Source organism: Lates calcarifer, linkage group LG16_LG22, assembly GCF_001640805.2.
Source record: "Lates calcarifer isolate ASB-BC8 linkage group LG16_LG22, TLL_Latcal_v3, whole genome shotgun sequence".
Classification (NCBI taxonomy): Eukaryota; Metazoa; Chordata; class Actinopteri; family Centropomidae; genus Lates; species Lates calcarifer.
The window spans coordinates 16493250-16508451 of NC_066848.1; the positions used below are offsets into that span (position 1 = coordinate 16493250).

Genomic DNA, 15202 nt, shown 5'->3' on the forward strand with positions numbered 1-15202 from the left:
TTTCATCCCCACTGTTAAAGAATGTATGAAAGGCTGACACCGAGCTGGAGAAAAGAAGGCAGAAAAAAAAAGCCGTGCACATCTGGGAGTGAGGGTGGTGTCACTGTGCTAGACTGGAGGGGAGCGGGGACAGAAAGCGCAAAGGAGGCAGGAGCTCAGCATTGGTCGCTTGTGCAGAGTCCTTGCAAGATGACTAATTAAATTGTTTTGCTGTTCAAACATTAGAATGGCAGAGGAGATTAAGTGAATGAGCGGGAATGGGAACGTATGTATGTATGTATGTATGTATGTATGTATGTGTGCGTGTGTGTGTGTGCTTGTGTGCTTGTGTGTGGGGTTAATCTGTGTTCTGACCCAGCTGAACCTGGAGTCTCTCACACGCACACACACACACACACACAAAACAAAAAAGCTCAAATCCTTTGTTTTGTCCCCTCAAAGGCAAGAAAAAAGGCAATGGGTTTTAAAGGAGTGATCCCTAGATTTCTTTCCTTCCCTACAGGGAAAATGGTGCATTTTTTCCTGAAGTGAATTCAAGATGACCACAAACACATTCCACTGTGGTCTAATACAAAACCATTCGATTGAAAGTGAGTGCTCTTTTCGTAACCCTGACAACAACAACAAGAAAATGACCAAAGGCTTCAAAAAGGAACGCATCTTCTTTTAGCTGTGTCTATCTCAGTTGCCATGAGCTTAGCTTACGAGTTGGGTCTGTGATTATGGATAAACACTAGTCGCAATCTCTCTGCTCAACACTTTCAATCACAATTCACACGGCGGCCAAGCCTTCAGCATAGCCTGTGTTTATTATCCAATCAACTTTTATTGGAAGATTCAGGAGGAGAGCTGTGTGTGAAACTTAATGTTACTCGATTCATTTTCAAAAGTGCAAGAAGGCCAACAAAATGCAGCAGAGAAAAGGGAGAATCACACAGTGCACCTGAAAAACAAAGTAACTACTGATCAAAGCCAACACCAAAACCTCTCTCCCTCCATCTTTCAGTCTGTGAACAGGGGAGGGTATTATAGTCTAAACACTTTTTCTTCTCTCAGTGCTGAAAGATTAGACTGGTTATCCCATTAAAGTTGGTAAAATGCCATTCTTGTGTCTTTAAGCTCTCGTATAGGAGGTCAAGATGAGTCTGCCTGCGCTTACAAGGCGGGCACGGATGTAATCTGCCCAAAGTTACAATAATTAATGTTAAGCTTCTCCAGCAATACGTTTGTAAAAGAACTGGTCCTGATAATATACTTAAAGCTGCACACACTGTTTGTGTTGCTGCGACGAGACAAGGCAGGGCTTGATGTGCATGTGAGTGTGTATATGTGTGTGTGTGTGCGTCCCTATGCCACTCACGTAGCTCAGCTTAAATCTTTAGTCAAACTATAAGCTGATGCTGCCACAATGCTGGATTAGGACGACAGGCATGGGAAAAAGAGTGAGAGGCCGGCTCACTTGATGCTAAGGAAATATAAACATAACACACACACTCAGAGACAATGATGCCTGCTCCCAATCGCCATTAGTATGAGAACTACAAGTGGAGGATCTGGGGCAAATGTGAAAACATTACCAGCCTGGAATAAAGCTCTAAAAGAAGAAAGGAAGCAATTGTCTACAGTTTCCAACTTCAAAATATGAGAGTAATATTTCTACTTCAGACTGTGCACACATATATGTTCATACTTTTATAACATATGCAACTGTGTAAGAATTTATAAATGCACTAAAAATGCTTTAAGAAATTTACTGAGATGAGGGCAGTTGTGCATGTAGCACTGAGTGGTGATCTTAAAACATTTAATCCCTGATAATAAAACTAACGACAGTACAATTAAATGGATGAAAGTATGCCTGCAGGCCGTAGTTTGGACAACTGGGATTTAGAGCCACAGGTTGACATTTAAGCTGTTCACGTTCTGCAATCCTCCACATAATCACAAACCAACTCAAAGCGGCCAGTGGCTCTTCCCAGTGTGAAGGCATTGACAGTCCGTTCTGTCCCTTTCTCAGATACTGAGGAGGATAGGCTGCATGTGCAAAGTACATTAAGCTCTTGCTGGATCCCTCCTTGTGCCATTCTCCCCTCGTCGACTTGCAGACACAAAGGCAGATTAAAGGAGCGTGCGCCATAAAAACCCTGTGTCAATCTTATCGGCTTCGAGTGCAATTTTTAAACATATGTTAATCTGGGAGAGCTAAAACTCATTCTCTCCTCTCTCTGCTTGTTTATCTCTTATCAAATGCGCAGTAGGTGAGGGGCAGCTTTGCGGTGCAGCTAAGTGCCATTATTTGGATAATTGCGTCCATTGTTGCAGGTTATATAGCTATTTGAAATGGGAGGTGTGTGTAAATAGGTGCAGAGGCCAGGTAGGGGGTGGTTGAGATGTATTCAAAGAGGGGCAAGGGGATTTTCTGCGAAGGCTACATGACGCATCTGAATGCCTCTTCATACCTCAAGCTGAATATTGAATAAGGAGAGTTTGATATGTTTTTCTGTATAACAATACCTTTAGAAAAATAACAATGCCAAGGTCAGAGGCATTACATGCGTCGGTAGAAACACACAAATGATGAATGGTATCTTAATTCTATTAAAAATCTGAATAGGAATAGAACACATTCTACTGATGCCATCAAAAGTTTGAGCTTTAAAATCTGTGCAGGCCCTTTTGCTTTTCTTAGAGCACTGCGTTAACAAAAGTTTCATAATATTTAGTCAAAATGAATAATGTATCTGTAATGAATACTCAGCTTCTGTTCAAATGCACTAATAATCTTCTCATAAAATCAATAAACTGCTATAAATAATCTGTCTGTTGCAGGAGGTGAATGTTCTCCTAATGTTGCATGTGTGAAGGACAGTGCTCCCGGTGGTGCAAGAATAACAAGTTCATTAGTCGAGGGGGGGCGTCGCAGGAATTCAAATTCCCCCCCGACCCGAGTCTGGCCTCTGATTGGCTGGCTGCGTCAGCATGGCGAGACTCATTAGAGCCCACCAGTAATTAAGAGTTGTTAGAAAGTGAATTCTCCAACCGCAGATTAGAAAATTAAACTATTTACTGATTACATATTAATAGAAGACAACAATGGCGCTTGCCATAAGCTTGGAAGGCAACCAAGGAATAAATCTGTGTACTTAATTACCATAAACAATGGGGGCATAGAAATGGAGTTTTATGCACACTCCCTCCTGTAATGTGTCTGATATCAGAAGACACTTGACAATTCTTGTTCAATTATCTCTATTATTTAATGTGCTGTGAACTGCCTCTGAGTAAATAAATTAACCACCCCAATTACTTTGGATTCATCTGGGGAGGGCCGTGGCGTAATAGAAAATGCCGCAGAAAGCTGCATTGTGCCCAAACCCGGGGAGAGAGGGGGGTGGAGGAGAGGAAAATGTGTGAAAAAGGAGGGAGACAAGGGGGAGCATGGGTGAGAGAAGGGAAAGAGAAATAGAGATTCACAGGGATAAAAAGGAACGGAGCAAATAAGAAGTGATGCAGAGAAACAGAGAGGACGGAGAAAGAAGGAGTGAGAGAGAGAGAGACATGAAAAGAAAGACAAGAAAAAAGGAAGAGAATATTGATTCAGAAGGCACAAGTGACAGGATAAGTTACTTAAAATGAGAAGAATTAAAAACAATAATTCTATTAAAGACCTGATTACTTGTAGGAAATATTATACATGCATACAGAGACAACATGACAAACTGTGTATTGAGAGGGGTAGGGAGGAAAAGGCTGCAGGAATGACAAAGGAGGAGCATGTGATATCAAAGAAAAGCATATTGAGGACCAGCAGAGCACAGTGGATCTTCCCAGGCTTTCTGCTGGTGGAGCAGAGAGATGAACAATCAGTCATGGGTCAGTCGGTCTGTCTGTTCACATCTGCCCATCAGTCCTGCAGTGCCGTGCACTTCCACAGCACCACTACACACTGAGCTCACCCAAACTTACCTCAAGAGGTCTGAATCATATGATCATATGTACCATTATGACTACTCTGCACATCCACCCTGCTTAGAGAGCCTGCACAAATTGCAACAAACACATTTCTTGGAATAAACTACACACATACACAGGCCAGATATGAAAGTATTAATAAGGGAACAGTCAATGAGGCACATAATAAACCTAATTCGAAAGTATTTCTGATCGTTAAATAAAAACTAGCTAGTCTCCTCTCTTTTGTATTTGTGACATCCAGCTTTTACTGCACCTCTACTTCTTAATGCTGACCCCAGCTCCCTTTAAGTTTTTCAATGGAGTTGCTGTATCATCTTTTTTTGAGATCGCATCTGAGCTCCAACTCAATTAAAATACTGGAAGGTTGCGTCAGATTTTATTTCTGGCCGACCTTTTCTCTAGAAAGCCCTTCACAGAAAAGTGCAACTGTAGACTCAAGTTTGTAGATGTTTTGTATGTCAAAAGCACATGCTTTAGTAGGAAAACTAAAATTACTGTTGACTATAGCTTGGCTGAGAAATTGGTCTTTGTGTGTCTTTTTTTAACTTTAAGTCACAAAGAGAGGTCTGAAGGTGATGACAGCCTGGCCTAGAGAAGCATCAGTAAAAGAGGTTGAACTGAGGCCGCTCTCTCACGCTGCTCTGTGTTAATGGACACAGAACTGTGTGCTTATATGTGAAAGAAGGCGCCTCAGTCAACTTTCCTTGGACAAAGCATGGACATTAAATGGAGAGGTGGAGAACAAGGGAGTCAGAACATTTAGTTGGGTAGGAACACACAGTTCTGTTTCTACTGAGGTGTGATACCGGTCTCATGAGACAGCATCAGTACAGACAAGAAGGTAAGGTAGGGACTTTGTGTCTCAAGTTTAGGCAGCATCTATCTTTAAGCACGCGGGGGTTGTATTATTGAGAGCACATGATACAATATGAGACAGTTCACACAACAGGAGAGTGTTTTGGACAGTAGGTGAAAAAATGTTTTGTCCAACACACATACAAGTGCCCACATACTTGTGTCGCCAAAAAGGCTATTTTAATATTAATATTCATTATGTTTAAAGAAATGCATTTGACAAACATGTGCTGTGCATAAAAAAAAACCCCAAAACAGGCTGCTACATGTTGATTGTTCTGTTGAAGTTTAATCAGGCTGATTTATGGTCAATTCATCTTTATAGGAGGACTTCCCCACATTATTTATCAGCAGCCAAGGAAAGTCCTGATCAAGATTTGTGTGAAGTTTTGTGGACTTTGTAGGTCCATAATTCAACCAGGCACTTGCACATAAGTAAGTAGATACTGGGGAAATAAAAGGACTTCTAGACATTGGCAGACTTTCAAAAATGTGGCTGGCAGAACAAAAATAAATAAATCAACATTTGCTGGTAGCTGGTGGTAATTTCTCACCACGTCCCCTAGCACAGGCACCAGTCAGATGTGATGGATCAATACCGGATGTTTTGCTTACAGCCAATCAGCCACAACTTCAATCAGACATTCAGGGTTCGGAGAAAAATATCTATCATCTATGACAGCCTATAGAAAGGTGACCTCAGTTGCTGAGGTGATAAAGGTTACTTTAGTGACCACCTGTCACTGGCACATCTTGCTCTGATGCCTCCAGACCTTGGCCTACAGGCACAATCCATAACCTATTGGATGAGTCTCTGGGATAAGTGCTGCAAAATGAGATATGGAAACAGAAATACACTTTGAGGAAGTGAGCAATGTGCTCAACATTATGTGGCAAGTTTTTCCCCCTTGCTGCACTACAAGTGTGGAATTGGTGCCAATTTGTGGGTGCCCTAAATATTGACTGATGCCTCACAGCTAAGCATGGCCTTCCCAGCAAACATATTTTGACACCCAATGGGCTAATTCCACATGTTTCATTGCTTTTGATGATAATTACTGACCAAATGTGGCACTTGAAAAATGTCATTGTTTTCTAGTGTACAACACATACCATACATGTCACCCATATATATACAGTGTGCTATATCACCCAGACGTCAGGGTGTTGATTTGTGGAAACCACATTTTCTCAATTTCATTCCCCACTGATGTTTATAAGGGGGTGAAAAGCATCCAAGATGAATTTCTCTTCGTGATATCCTTTTATTATTTTGTCCTCGCCCTCCCTGTTGTCGCCCTCTTCCTTTTCTGGTGAATCATATTTTTCAGGAGAGGACCACAGGTATATATATTTTTATATATATATTTATATAACTATATAAAGAGAAATCTTTATGGCTGAAGGTGTTTGGAAGTAAATAACCTGGCGTCTTGCTGGCTAGCGGGCGCTTTATCAGTGGGTGAAGAAGAAGAAGGAAAAACAGCCCTTCAGATTGACACAATGGCATGCGCTCCGACAGGGGAAGAGGGCACGGAGGCAGGGAGGGAGGCAAAAAGGAGGAGAGCGAACACAACAAACAGAGGAGAGATAGTCTTGATATCAGGACCCAAATGGGATGGAGAAGGTGAGCACAAATCCCACCGCCCCAGTTTCCTTTTCTAAAAACCTCCTCTTCTATCCTCCCCTGTGTTGCTTTTTTAGGAATTTGGGGGCTAAATCCACCAAGTTAGGCGCTGATACATCAGAAAGAGCATGAGAGCTGCTACTAAATTACTACAGTAAATACTGTACCTACACTTTCAGAACATTTGCAAACATCAAAATTTAACACTTCCTGGGACTGTTTTTTTTTTTCAGCAGCATTCTTGGGTGAGGAATGGGATGGTTTAGTATCACAAATGGGATGCTATTCTCCAATTTCAGTTAGGGACTTAACGGAGCCAAGGCCCCTCTTTTGGCTCGGCACACTGTCTCATGTCTTAACAAGGCTTTACCCCCGGCCAAATCTTAAATAAAAACCTTCCGAATCCGGCTCCGTATGCCAAACCAGATTGCACTTTGTATGCGCGGGTGTGTAAGCATTTGTGTGTGTCGTCGTGGATTTGTGAACTGTGTCAGTGCTCATGTTGTGTTGCCTCGTGTTTTTTTTTTTTTTTTTTTTAAACATTTCTTTGCCTCTCCCTCTCTCCTCCCTTCAACTCACCCCCGTCTTTCCTTATACAGCATATCAATGAAGGCCAGATATGTACTAGGGGAAGGAGGGTGTATGTGTGTGTATGTGTGTAGCTGTGCATGGCTGAGCGCACTGTTCAATAGTGTGGAGGCTGGCTGGCTGGGGCCGCGGCTGGCAAACGGCTGCAGCGGAGACTTCGGCTGGGGCTCCGCTATCACACCCAGTTATCGTTTCCCCCATGAAGGGCTCCCTTATCACCCCAGCCCAGAGAGGTCTCCCTTCTTCTCCCATCCCCGAGACACACTCCCCCTCTCCCTCCCTCTCCACCCACCATTCCCCTCCCTTCTCCACCTCCTCCTCCTCCCTCATCCCCCATCCCCTCCTTTCATATCCACCCAGCGCTCCGTCGCTCAACATTCAACCGAGAGGGAGGGAGAGAGGGGCGGGGGGCTTCAAAGATTCTCTCTCTCACAAGTGCACACATAAATACACACACGCACAAACTCCCCAAGTGTACATGCGTGTGTATGTGCGTGCGTACGCTCAATTTGCCAAAACAGTTTTTCCAGTGTAATTGGGCTTGGGGTACCTGTGTCCATGAGATAGCGCAGCCTCTTCTCCACGCGAGCTGCTCGGGCGTCTATGTGCCTCTGCTCGCTCTCCAGCGCAGACAGCTCCCCAACCACATACTGACTGGTGTCTTTGAACGCCTTCTGTCAACCAGAGAGAGAGAGTGTGTGAGAGAGAGAGAGAAAGAGAGAGAGAATGGTTATGAGAGAAAAGGAAGAGTAGTGCGATATAGCATTAAACAGAGACAGAGAAAAAAGGATAGAGGGATGAGAGAATGGGGGAGAGTAGAGAAATACAGAGATGGAATGAAGCAAAAAGGTGATGAAAGGATAGAAAAATAGAAAGGATGTGAATGTAAAAGAAATGAAAAGAGAAGAAATAAAGCATAGGGAGGAAGAGAGTGAAAATGTCTGAACGGATGTTCAATGTGTCTACAAATCTTCCTTACATAAAACAAAAGAGAAAAGAGTTTAAATTTCATAACAGATTATACATAGAGTTAGTGACTAAGTTTTGCTGCATTTCTGATTTTCTCTCACATCGTCAAAACCACTTTATGGCTGTATTATAGCTTTATTTGTAATTTGTATTTTAAAACAACAGCAATGCTCTAAATAACCAGATTAGAGTGTTGTGGATGAAGACATATTCAAGTGAATTGTCACACCAAACTACCAAGGTAACACTTAGGAATGCTAATTCTAAGCTATTTGTTTTAAATAACTATTGGTCACTTTACTTATCAATAACTGATTCACATGAAAAATAACAAAATGCTTGTTTCTCAACAATTAACTTGCTCTGTTCACAGCGCAGCCCAAGTAAATTAGGTATGAATAAAATGAACAAATTCAAGTGATTTGAAGCATTAAGTAAATGGAATAAAATGCTGTCAATCAGAATTGCTGCTCAACAAACAAAAAGACAAAAGACAAAGCATAATAAGTCATGTTAACTTGCAGGCTTTATGACATGAATAAGATGGGAATTAACATGTAGGGAAGTTAACTCAGTCTCTTGACAACAGATTAAATCTTGCTTGTTTTTATTTAGGAGTGTGTGTATTTATGTGTCTAGGCATTTGTCGTGCATGTCAACTGTTCACTTTAATTCCTTGTTGGTGTTATTTGGAGAACCAGTTTTGCAAGAGTTGATAATGAAAGGGATGAACTGGTAAAAGAAGCAAGAGGCATATTTAAACTAGTCACTTAGATGACGAGAGAAAGGCGACAGGCAGCAATTTCATGAACTTAAACCTCCCATGACATCAAGGTAACAGGGTCTTACTCACAGTAAACTGATGCAGTTTTCTCAATGCATTAATCATCAATTAATCAGTAACATCCCCATCAACACTTTCATTTTGTTGAACAATCCAATACTCAATCCAGAATCAATCATGGTGCCTCCAGCAAGTAATCATCAGTCACTGACCTTTGCCATTTTATGTTTAACAACTAAATCAACATTCTTAAACAAGAGACATCTCTCATTTGGTATTTAGTCCTTTCAACTAAACCTTACATACAGATCTTCTTAACCCCACATATACACACTCTGCCACTTCAGTCTTCAGCCAACTTCTCATACACACAAACAGCAGCCATACCATAACTATACATACTTAAGCGCACACATACACACACTCATCACTCTATAACCATAAGCACTTAATACACACTCCATTTCTGACCCCTCTTCACCTCTGTCTCCTGGCTACTTGCTATTCTCCACAGAGACTCCTCTGAGTGAGGAAAATGTTTATTCAAATTCACTACTGAGGATGCATCCGAAAAATATCTCCATTTTATTGCTGATGCACTTCATTTTTCTTAATGGGAAGGAGAACTAGTGAGCAGGAGAGAGAGAAAGTTTTTTTTCATTCCACCCAGGCCAGCACTTTTTCCCTGTACTCTTTCCAGTGTGTGCATCTGTGTGACTCTGTGCACATGTGATTTGTGCAAGTGTGTGTATGTGTGCGTTGATTCCCAGAAGCCCCCCACCCCCGCCCCCTCCCGCCCCAACTCCCTCCTCCTTGCGTGCTCTCGCTCTATCACCATATTTTTCCTTGGCAAATCAATTTTACACATGATCAGCCCACTCCCCTTGCCGCGCTCAGCCCAGCCGTAATTAAGAGGAGGGAAATTACCATATATATTATATTAATGCAAACATCATTCAGCAGGTAATTCTTGGCTGATCGGGATAATGGAAAGGTTGAACACCCATTAACCCTGGGGCCCAGGCACTGGGAGGAGGAGGTGGGTGTGTGTGAGAGCGTGTGTGCGCATGGGACAGGGGGTGGAGGGTGCAGGGTCGAGGGTAGGAGAGGGCTGCTTGGGAAGAGAGATTCACCCCGCGGTCTCCAGTGGCACACACACTCGCAAACACACTCACTGAAATAATAGCATTCTTGTAGACACACTCTTTGTGTGCACAAGTTCAAACACAGGCTGAGAAGAGTATGAGTGCGTGTATACACTTGAAGGACACGCCGGCACACAACTTCTTTGCCAAGACACACACATACACTTCTAAATGGCAGAGCAGCTGATATCTAGCATTGTTATAATTAAAATGGCAGTCTGTTAGATCAATACTTAGATGTCTGTGCAAAGAAGAGAGGACAGCAGAGAGAGAGGGAATGTGTGTGAGAGGTGGACAAGGTGAAGAGTGGGAGGGAAATTTAAACATAGAGGCAACAGAGAGAAGAGCTCACTGACACATTTATATAAGACAGGAGAGACAGAGAGAGAGCTCAAATAAAAAAGGCCAAGAGGGAGCAATTAAGAGACACAACCTCCAACCTCACTTTTGACCCCCAACTTCCCTCTTTTCTCAAACTTGATCTGTCCATTACACAGGCTTCATGAGGCTGAGACAGGCAAAGTAGACCAAAAAGAAAACTAGAGTATCACAATACTAACTCAATTTTACTTTTTACACATACATATTTAAAAATGTTCCTCTGCTTTTTTGGTCAGTTGTTGCAGGTGGGTATAATGGGTAGGTGGGTATGCCTTAAACTCTTTCTGCGCAAACATAGGTACAATTTAGTATGACAAAAAAATGGACAAACCTCTTCCTCAAATGGTCTGCAAATATCAATGTCTGTCGGTGAACCCCTATCCTCCTCAGCCTTCCTCAGATCCTCAGGAACAGACTTCTGTCTCTTCACCTCTGGAGGGATAAGTAGATGGACAGATGTCAGCAAAACAACAATCTCCTTTGCAATTAAAAGCAAAACACACATAGAATTTATACTTAGCTGTCAGTGATCTGTCCTTGCATATAAATGTTGTTGAACTAATACTCAGACAATGTTGGTGGTGGAGTCAGTGAGGCAGTTTTGTGTTTACTGCTGCTGATGCTGATATTCTTAAGAGGAAAAGAAAGAAAGCCTGCCATGCTCTGGTTTATCAATTAGTGGCATTATCATCTCCAGTGTCAGCGGTCATTTCTTTGACTGAGTTACAGCTTTTTCCATATAAAACGTTTCTTTCATTGTATATGGATGTGTGGTGTTCTTCATGAGGTGTTCATGGGTGACTAATACTGCAGTTATGGTTGGTTTGCAGGTTGCAACAGATAACTTGAGAGTTTAATTGTTGGCTGTTGGCAAGGACAGGTAAAGGAAGACTTTCGTCACAAAGCTGGTTTCAAAGCAGCAGCCGGTGAACAGGTGGATAATTATGAGCTTCTTTTTTCTGAATTGAGCCACTGCCCCTCAAAATGTCTGTGCAGGTCCCTGCCAGTTACTTGCTGGCAGGGTGTGAATTGGATGTATGCAAGTCAAATGTTACTGTGTGCAAACATACCTCCCTGAGTAAATACTGCATGCATTGTGTGTGTATGTGTGTTTGTGTTGTACTGTTCCCCCACCTGGTCTGCTCTCCACATACTGGCTGAAGGACTTCAGCTGTGTTTTCCGGACTGCAGAGTCTTTGTTGAAGACTACTGGGCTACGCAACCTTTCTGTTGCTCTGCGCAGCCGCTCCGCTCGCAGCTCCTCAGCATTATTCTGCTAGACACAGAGGAATACGCATTCAGTCTCAACAAGTACTATCGCAGGAAAATATTTTTGTGCATTTTAATAATGATTACTTGCAATTACATATATGTATCAAGAGGTCTTTTGCTGCACTCTCAGGTAAACCATCCACAGCACTGTGCCAAATCACTAATTATCACTCATCTGTTCTCAAAATGCACAACACAGAGATATCAAGAAATGTGTAAAAGCAGCAACTGATGAATAAATTAAAGTTCAGGAAGTGCACAAAGACAGATCATCTCCAAACAACATGTCAAACAGAAAACACACACAAGCACAGATGGAGTAGCTGAATAAACTTTAAATCACTGGCTTTAAAAAACAATGTCAGCAATTAGTCTGCTGCCTCTCCACATCTTGTCTATTATTGTGTCAGCGTCTACCAGTCATTTAGATCTGTTCTCAAGCTTTTATTAAGCAGCCGTTTCAGGATTTCACAGGTGCTCTGCAATTATTGTGACCAAAAACATGCACACACAACATTACTGCACATGTAAAAATGTGTGCGCAAACATACCTACTGACAGGCCATGAAATAAATTTGGTACAAGTTGATATGTTAGCTGCATTGTTGTTTGAGAACACCTCTCTCCGACACCCACACTCACACACATTCTCTCCCACACTCATGAGAGAGACAAAAAGGAGGCAATTAACTTGACTTTCAACAAAACCCCGAGCCAGAAAATATATTCAGATTATGCAAAATGCAAAAAAACGCTATTGTTTTCAAAGTGAACATGTGTTAAAAAGCTACACGCTTGCTTCTCCCGCTATCAAAAAACGGCATGCAGAAATGCTTTATTACCAGGCCTCCAAATATGCCAAGCCGAGTGGAAAAGAAACTGACTCGGGCTAAGATTGACGTTGTGGCAACGTTAATAAGACGGCGAAACGTGTAATAAAGTCGACAATTAGGGCAAACATGTTCCACTGCTTGAGACAGAGGGAGATAGTCAAGCAGAGCAAGGACGACTAATAGAGACAGTGTGGGCGGGGAACAAGCTGTAGACTGAGAGTTGTTAGTTTAGCTTCAGATTATTGACTTTCAAAAACAATGTCAGCAATTAGTCTGTTCTCACTTTGTTTTGTCTATTAGTCTGTCAGCGTCTACCAGCCACTTAAAACCTTATGTCAAGTCAAATCAAGGCAAATTTATTTATGAGGTGCTATGTACAAAATGCCCAATTAAACATTTTAAAATGTAAGGCTGGATGTGTGAAAGTGCCTGTGTTTGTGTGTGTGCATGTCAACCTTAGGGGCAACACCAAGGCAATCCAGAGGAGCAGGGTAAATTTAAATTCCTGATTGCAGGAAACGTACAGGAGATAAAACATTGACAGGTAAGGGCCTTCTCTCAGTATACTGCTGGGTAGGGTTCATTGGTTTTCACATACTTCCAAAATAATCCAAAACTGAATCCATTATCCTGAATCCATAATCACAAAAACATGTTGGTCAGAGGCAAATGAAAGTGGTTTCTGTTTACGTTAAGGCTGAAAATACAGCGGTCCCAAGCGACAGATTGTAAAGCACAAAGCCCTTCTCCATTTCATGTTTAACTGCTAACTAATTTTTTAATGGTGGAAATCCTTCCTGTGGTAAATAATAGTGCCCCTGTTCACTTTAATTGAAATGGGAATGGGTTAGATTTCTTCTGCCTTCTGCTCTCCTTCAATGGAGATATTTTTTTGAACAATTTTCACTGCTGAAAGATCTGTTATTATTATGTTATTATTTTTTGTTGCAGTATAGTCTTTATCCACTTGCAGGTTATATGTCTACATAGTCCTTTAAACTTAACTTTATGAATAACCTGATGAATACAGAAAAATTATGTGATGCCATTTGAATTGAATTATGGCACTCAGATGTATACTCACATAAATACTTTTCCTTTTCCTTAGAAATACTACGGTAATTTCCAAATTTATTTTACAAATTGGGTGTGGTTGCTCTGAGTGAATTGGGTGCTCTGCTTAAGTCTCAACAACATAAATTTAAATTAATTTTATGTACTGTGGTTTTATGGGACAATGTTTTTTTTGTTTGTTGGTTTGTTTGGTTTTTTTTTTTTTTAAAGCCAGCATCATCCGCCTTTTACACTGATTAAGCACTCATTCCCAGGTATGTGGATATGTACTAACTTACTAAAACACATTGTAAAAGAATACAAAAGGACAATTTAAAATGGGGTGTGAGTAAGTCACATAAGCGCAACTAAAAAAAAACAGTAGATTTCAGAATTTGATTTCCATTTCAGCAACCCACTCAACAAATAATATACTCACGGTGCTATAAGTTGCTGTGGACGGAAATCCATCAAGTGGCTGATTTATGAATATTTAATATGTTTGTTTATGGGAAAAGTGTAACAATCACTGATAATTGGATGTCAAAGGATTTATTGGATTAACGTTGCTGTCCTTGTCATATTTTCATGTGAAGGATTTGTTTTTTTATATTTTTACTTTAGTGACTGGTGAAAACTGCAAGCCTTTGCAATATCTACAGGAACTGTTTATTTAACAGAAGAGTAAATCCCTGAGGAGACTGATTAGGACACTCAGGCTGCCCACCCAATTATTACTTATTGTTTAACTTGTGAATCTGATGTGTTCATTGGACTACAACCAGAGGTTAAACAGCTACTGCTTCAAGGTTAAACTGGTGCCACATTACAACTAGACCTTTATGAACATCACACATGAACACACCAAAATGATGATGACCAAAGACAGCAGCTCCACTGGTCTTCAAAACCTTCTTAAAAACTAACTATACAATGTCATTCTCTCTCAGTCTCTCTCTCTGGACCCCCCCCCCCCCCCACACACACACACACACAGAACACCTGCCCACTTGGCTACCCCTCTGTCTCTCTTTTACGCTCTGGGACAAGCAGATATTGAGGCTGTCCCCTCCCTCTTCCCATCTTACTCTCTTTCTTTCACTCTCTCTTTTTCTCTTATCGCTGCTATCATCGCTGTGGTAAGCTGTGGCGGTGGTGATTCAGTGCTTTTGGTGTGTGTGAGTCTGTGAATGTGCATGCAGGGGGCTGCGTGACTAATGTTGCAGTCTGCTGAGCGTCGCATGCCCTTATCGTGCGCCACCGAGGCTGCGCATACACACAATCGCTAATGAGAGGCAGAGCGTGTGTATGTGCGTGTGTGATGTTCCTGCAGGTCGTTCCACCCGCCTGAAGGACTTTTGGGATGCACAATCCTCTTGGGACAAGACAGTTTATCCATTTTTTTTAAAGGACAGATGAAGTAAATTGACATCTGCACATACACATACATTTATGTAAATGTGCAACCATTAACTGCAAAAAACTTAAGACATAACTGATTTGTTTAAGCTCTGTTGTGTTGAATATAATTTGGTGCAGCTTCACATTTATATCACATTGTGGACCATTAATGGCACCAACATGGGGGTAAAAGAGAGAACTAGTTGAGTGCAAATAATAGCTAAAGACAGCATATAACAATTGTGATATAAATAAAAAGAGAAAATGTAGTGGATGTAATGCTTGCTGCTGATACATGACATTACCTGTTGGACCTTCA

At 41.5% G+C, this 15202-nt stretch overlaps 1 protein-coding gene across 5 annotated transcripts in view; it reads right to left on the reverse strand.

Annotated features, from left to right (window-relative positions):
• ehbp1 (EH domain binding protein 1) overlaps nucleotides 1–15202 on the reverse strand; it is a 133327-nt gene that overhangs the window by 26959 nt on the left and 91166 nt on the right. For 2 of the 5 annotated variants that reach the window (XM_018661288.2, XM_051076466.1), the window contains 3 exons: nucleotides 11459–11597; nucleotides 10656–10756; nucleotides 7596–7719 (listed from right to left, as the gene is read on the reverse strand). In XM_018661288.2, coding sequence (XP_018516804.1) covers nucleotides 7596–7719; nucleotides 10656–10756; nucleotides 11459–11597 — 364 coding nt within the window. Of the gene's footprint in view, nucleotides 1–7595; nucleotides 7720–10655; nucleotides 10757–11458; nucleotides 11601–15202 lie in introns of all 5 variants that reach the window. The other 3 variants (XM_018661310.2, XM_051076469.1, XM_051076468.1) reach the window with 2 other exon arrangements.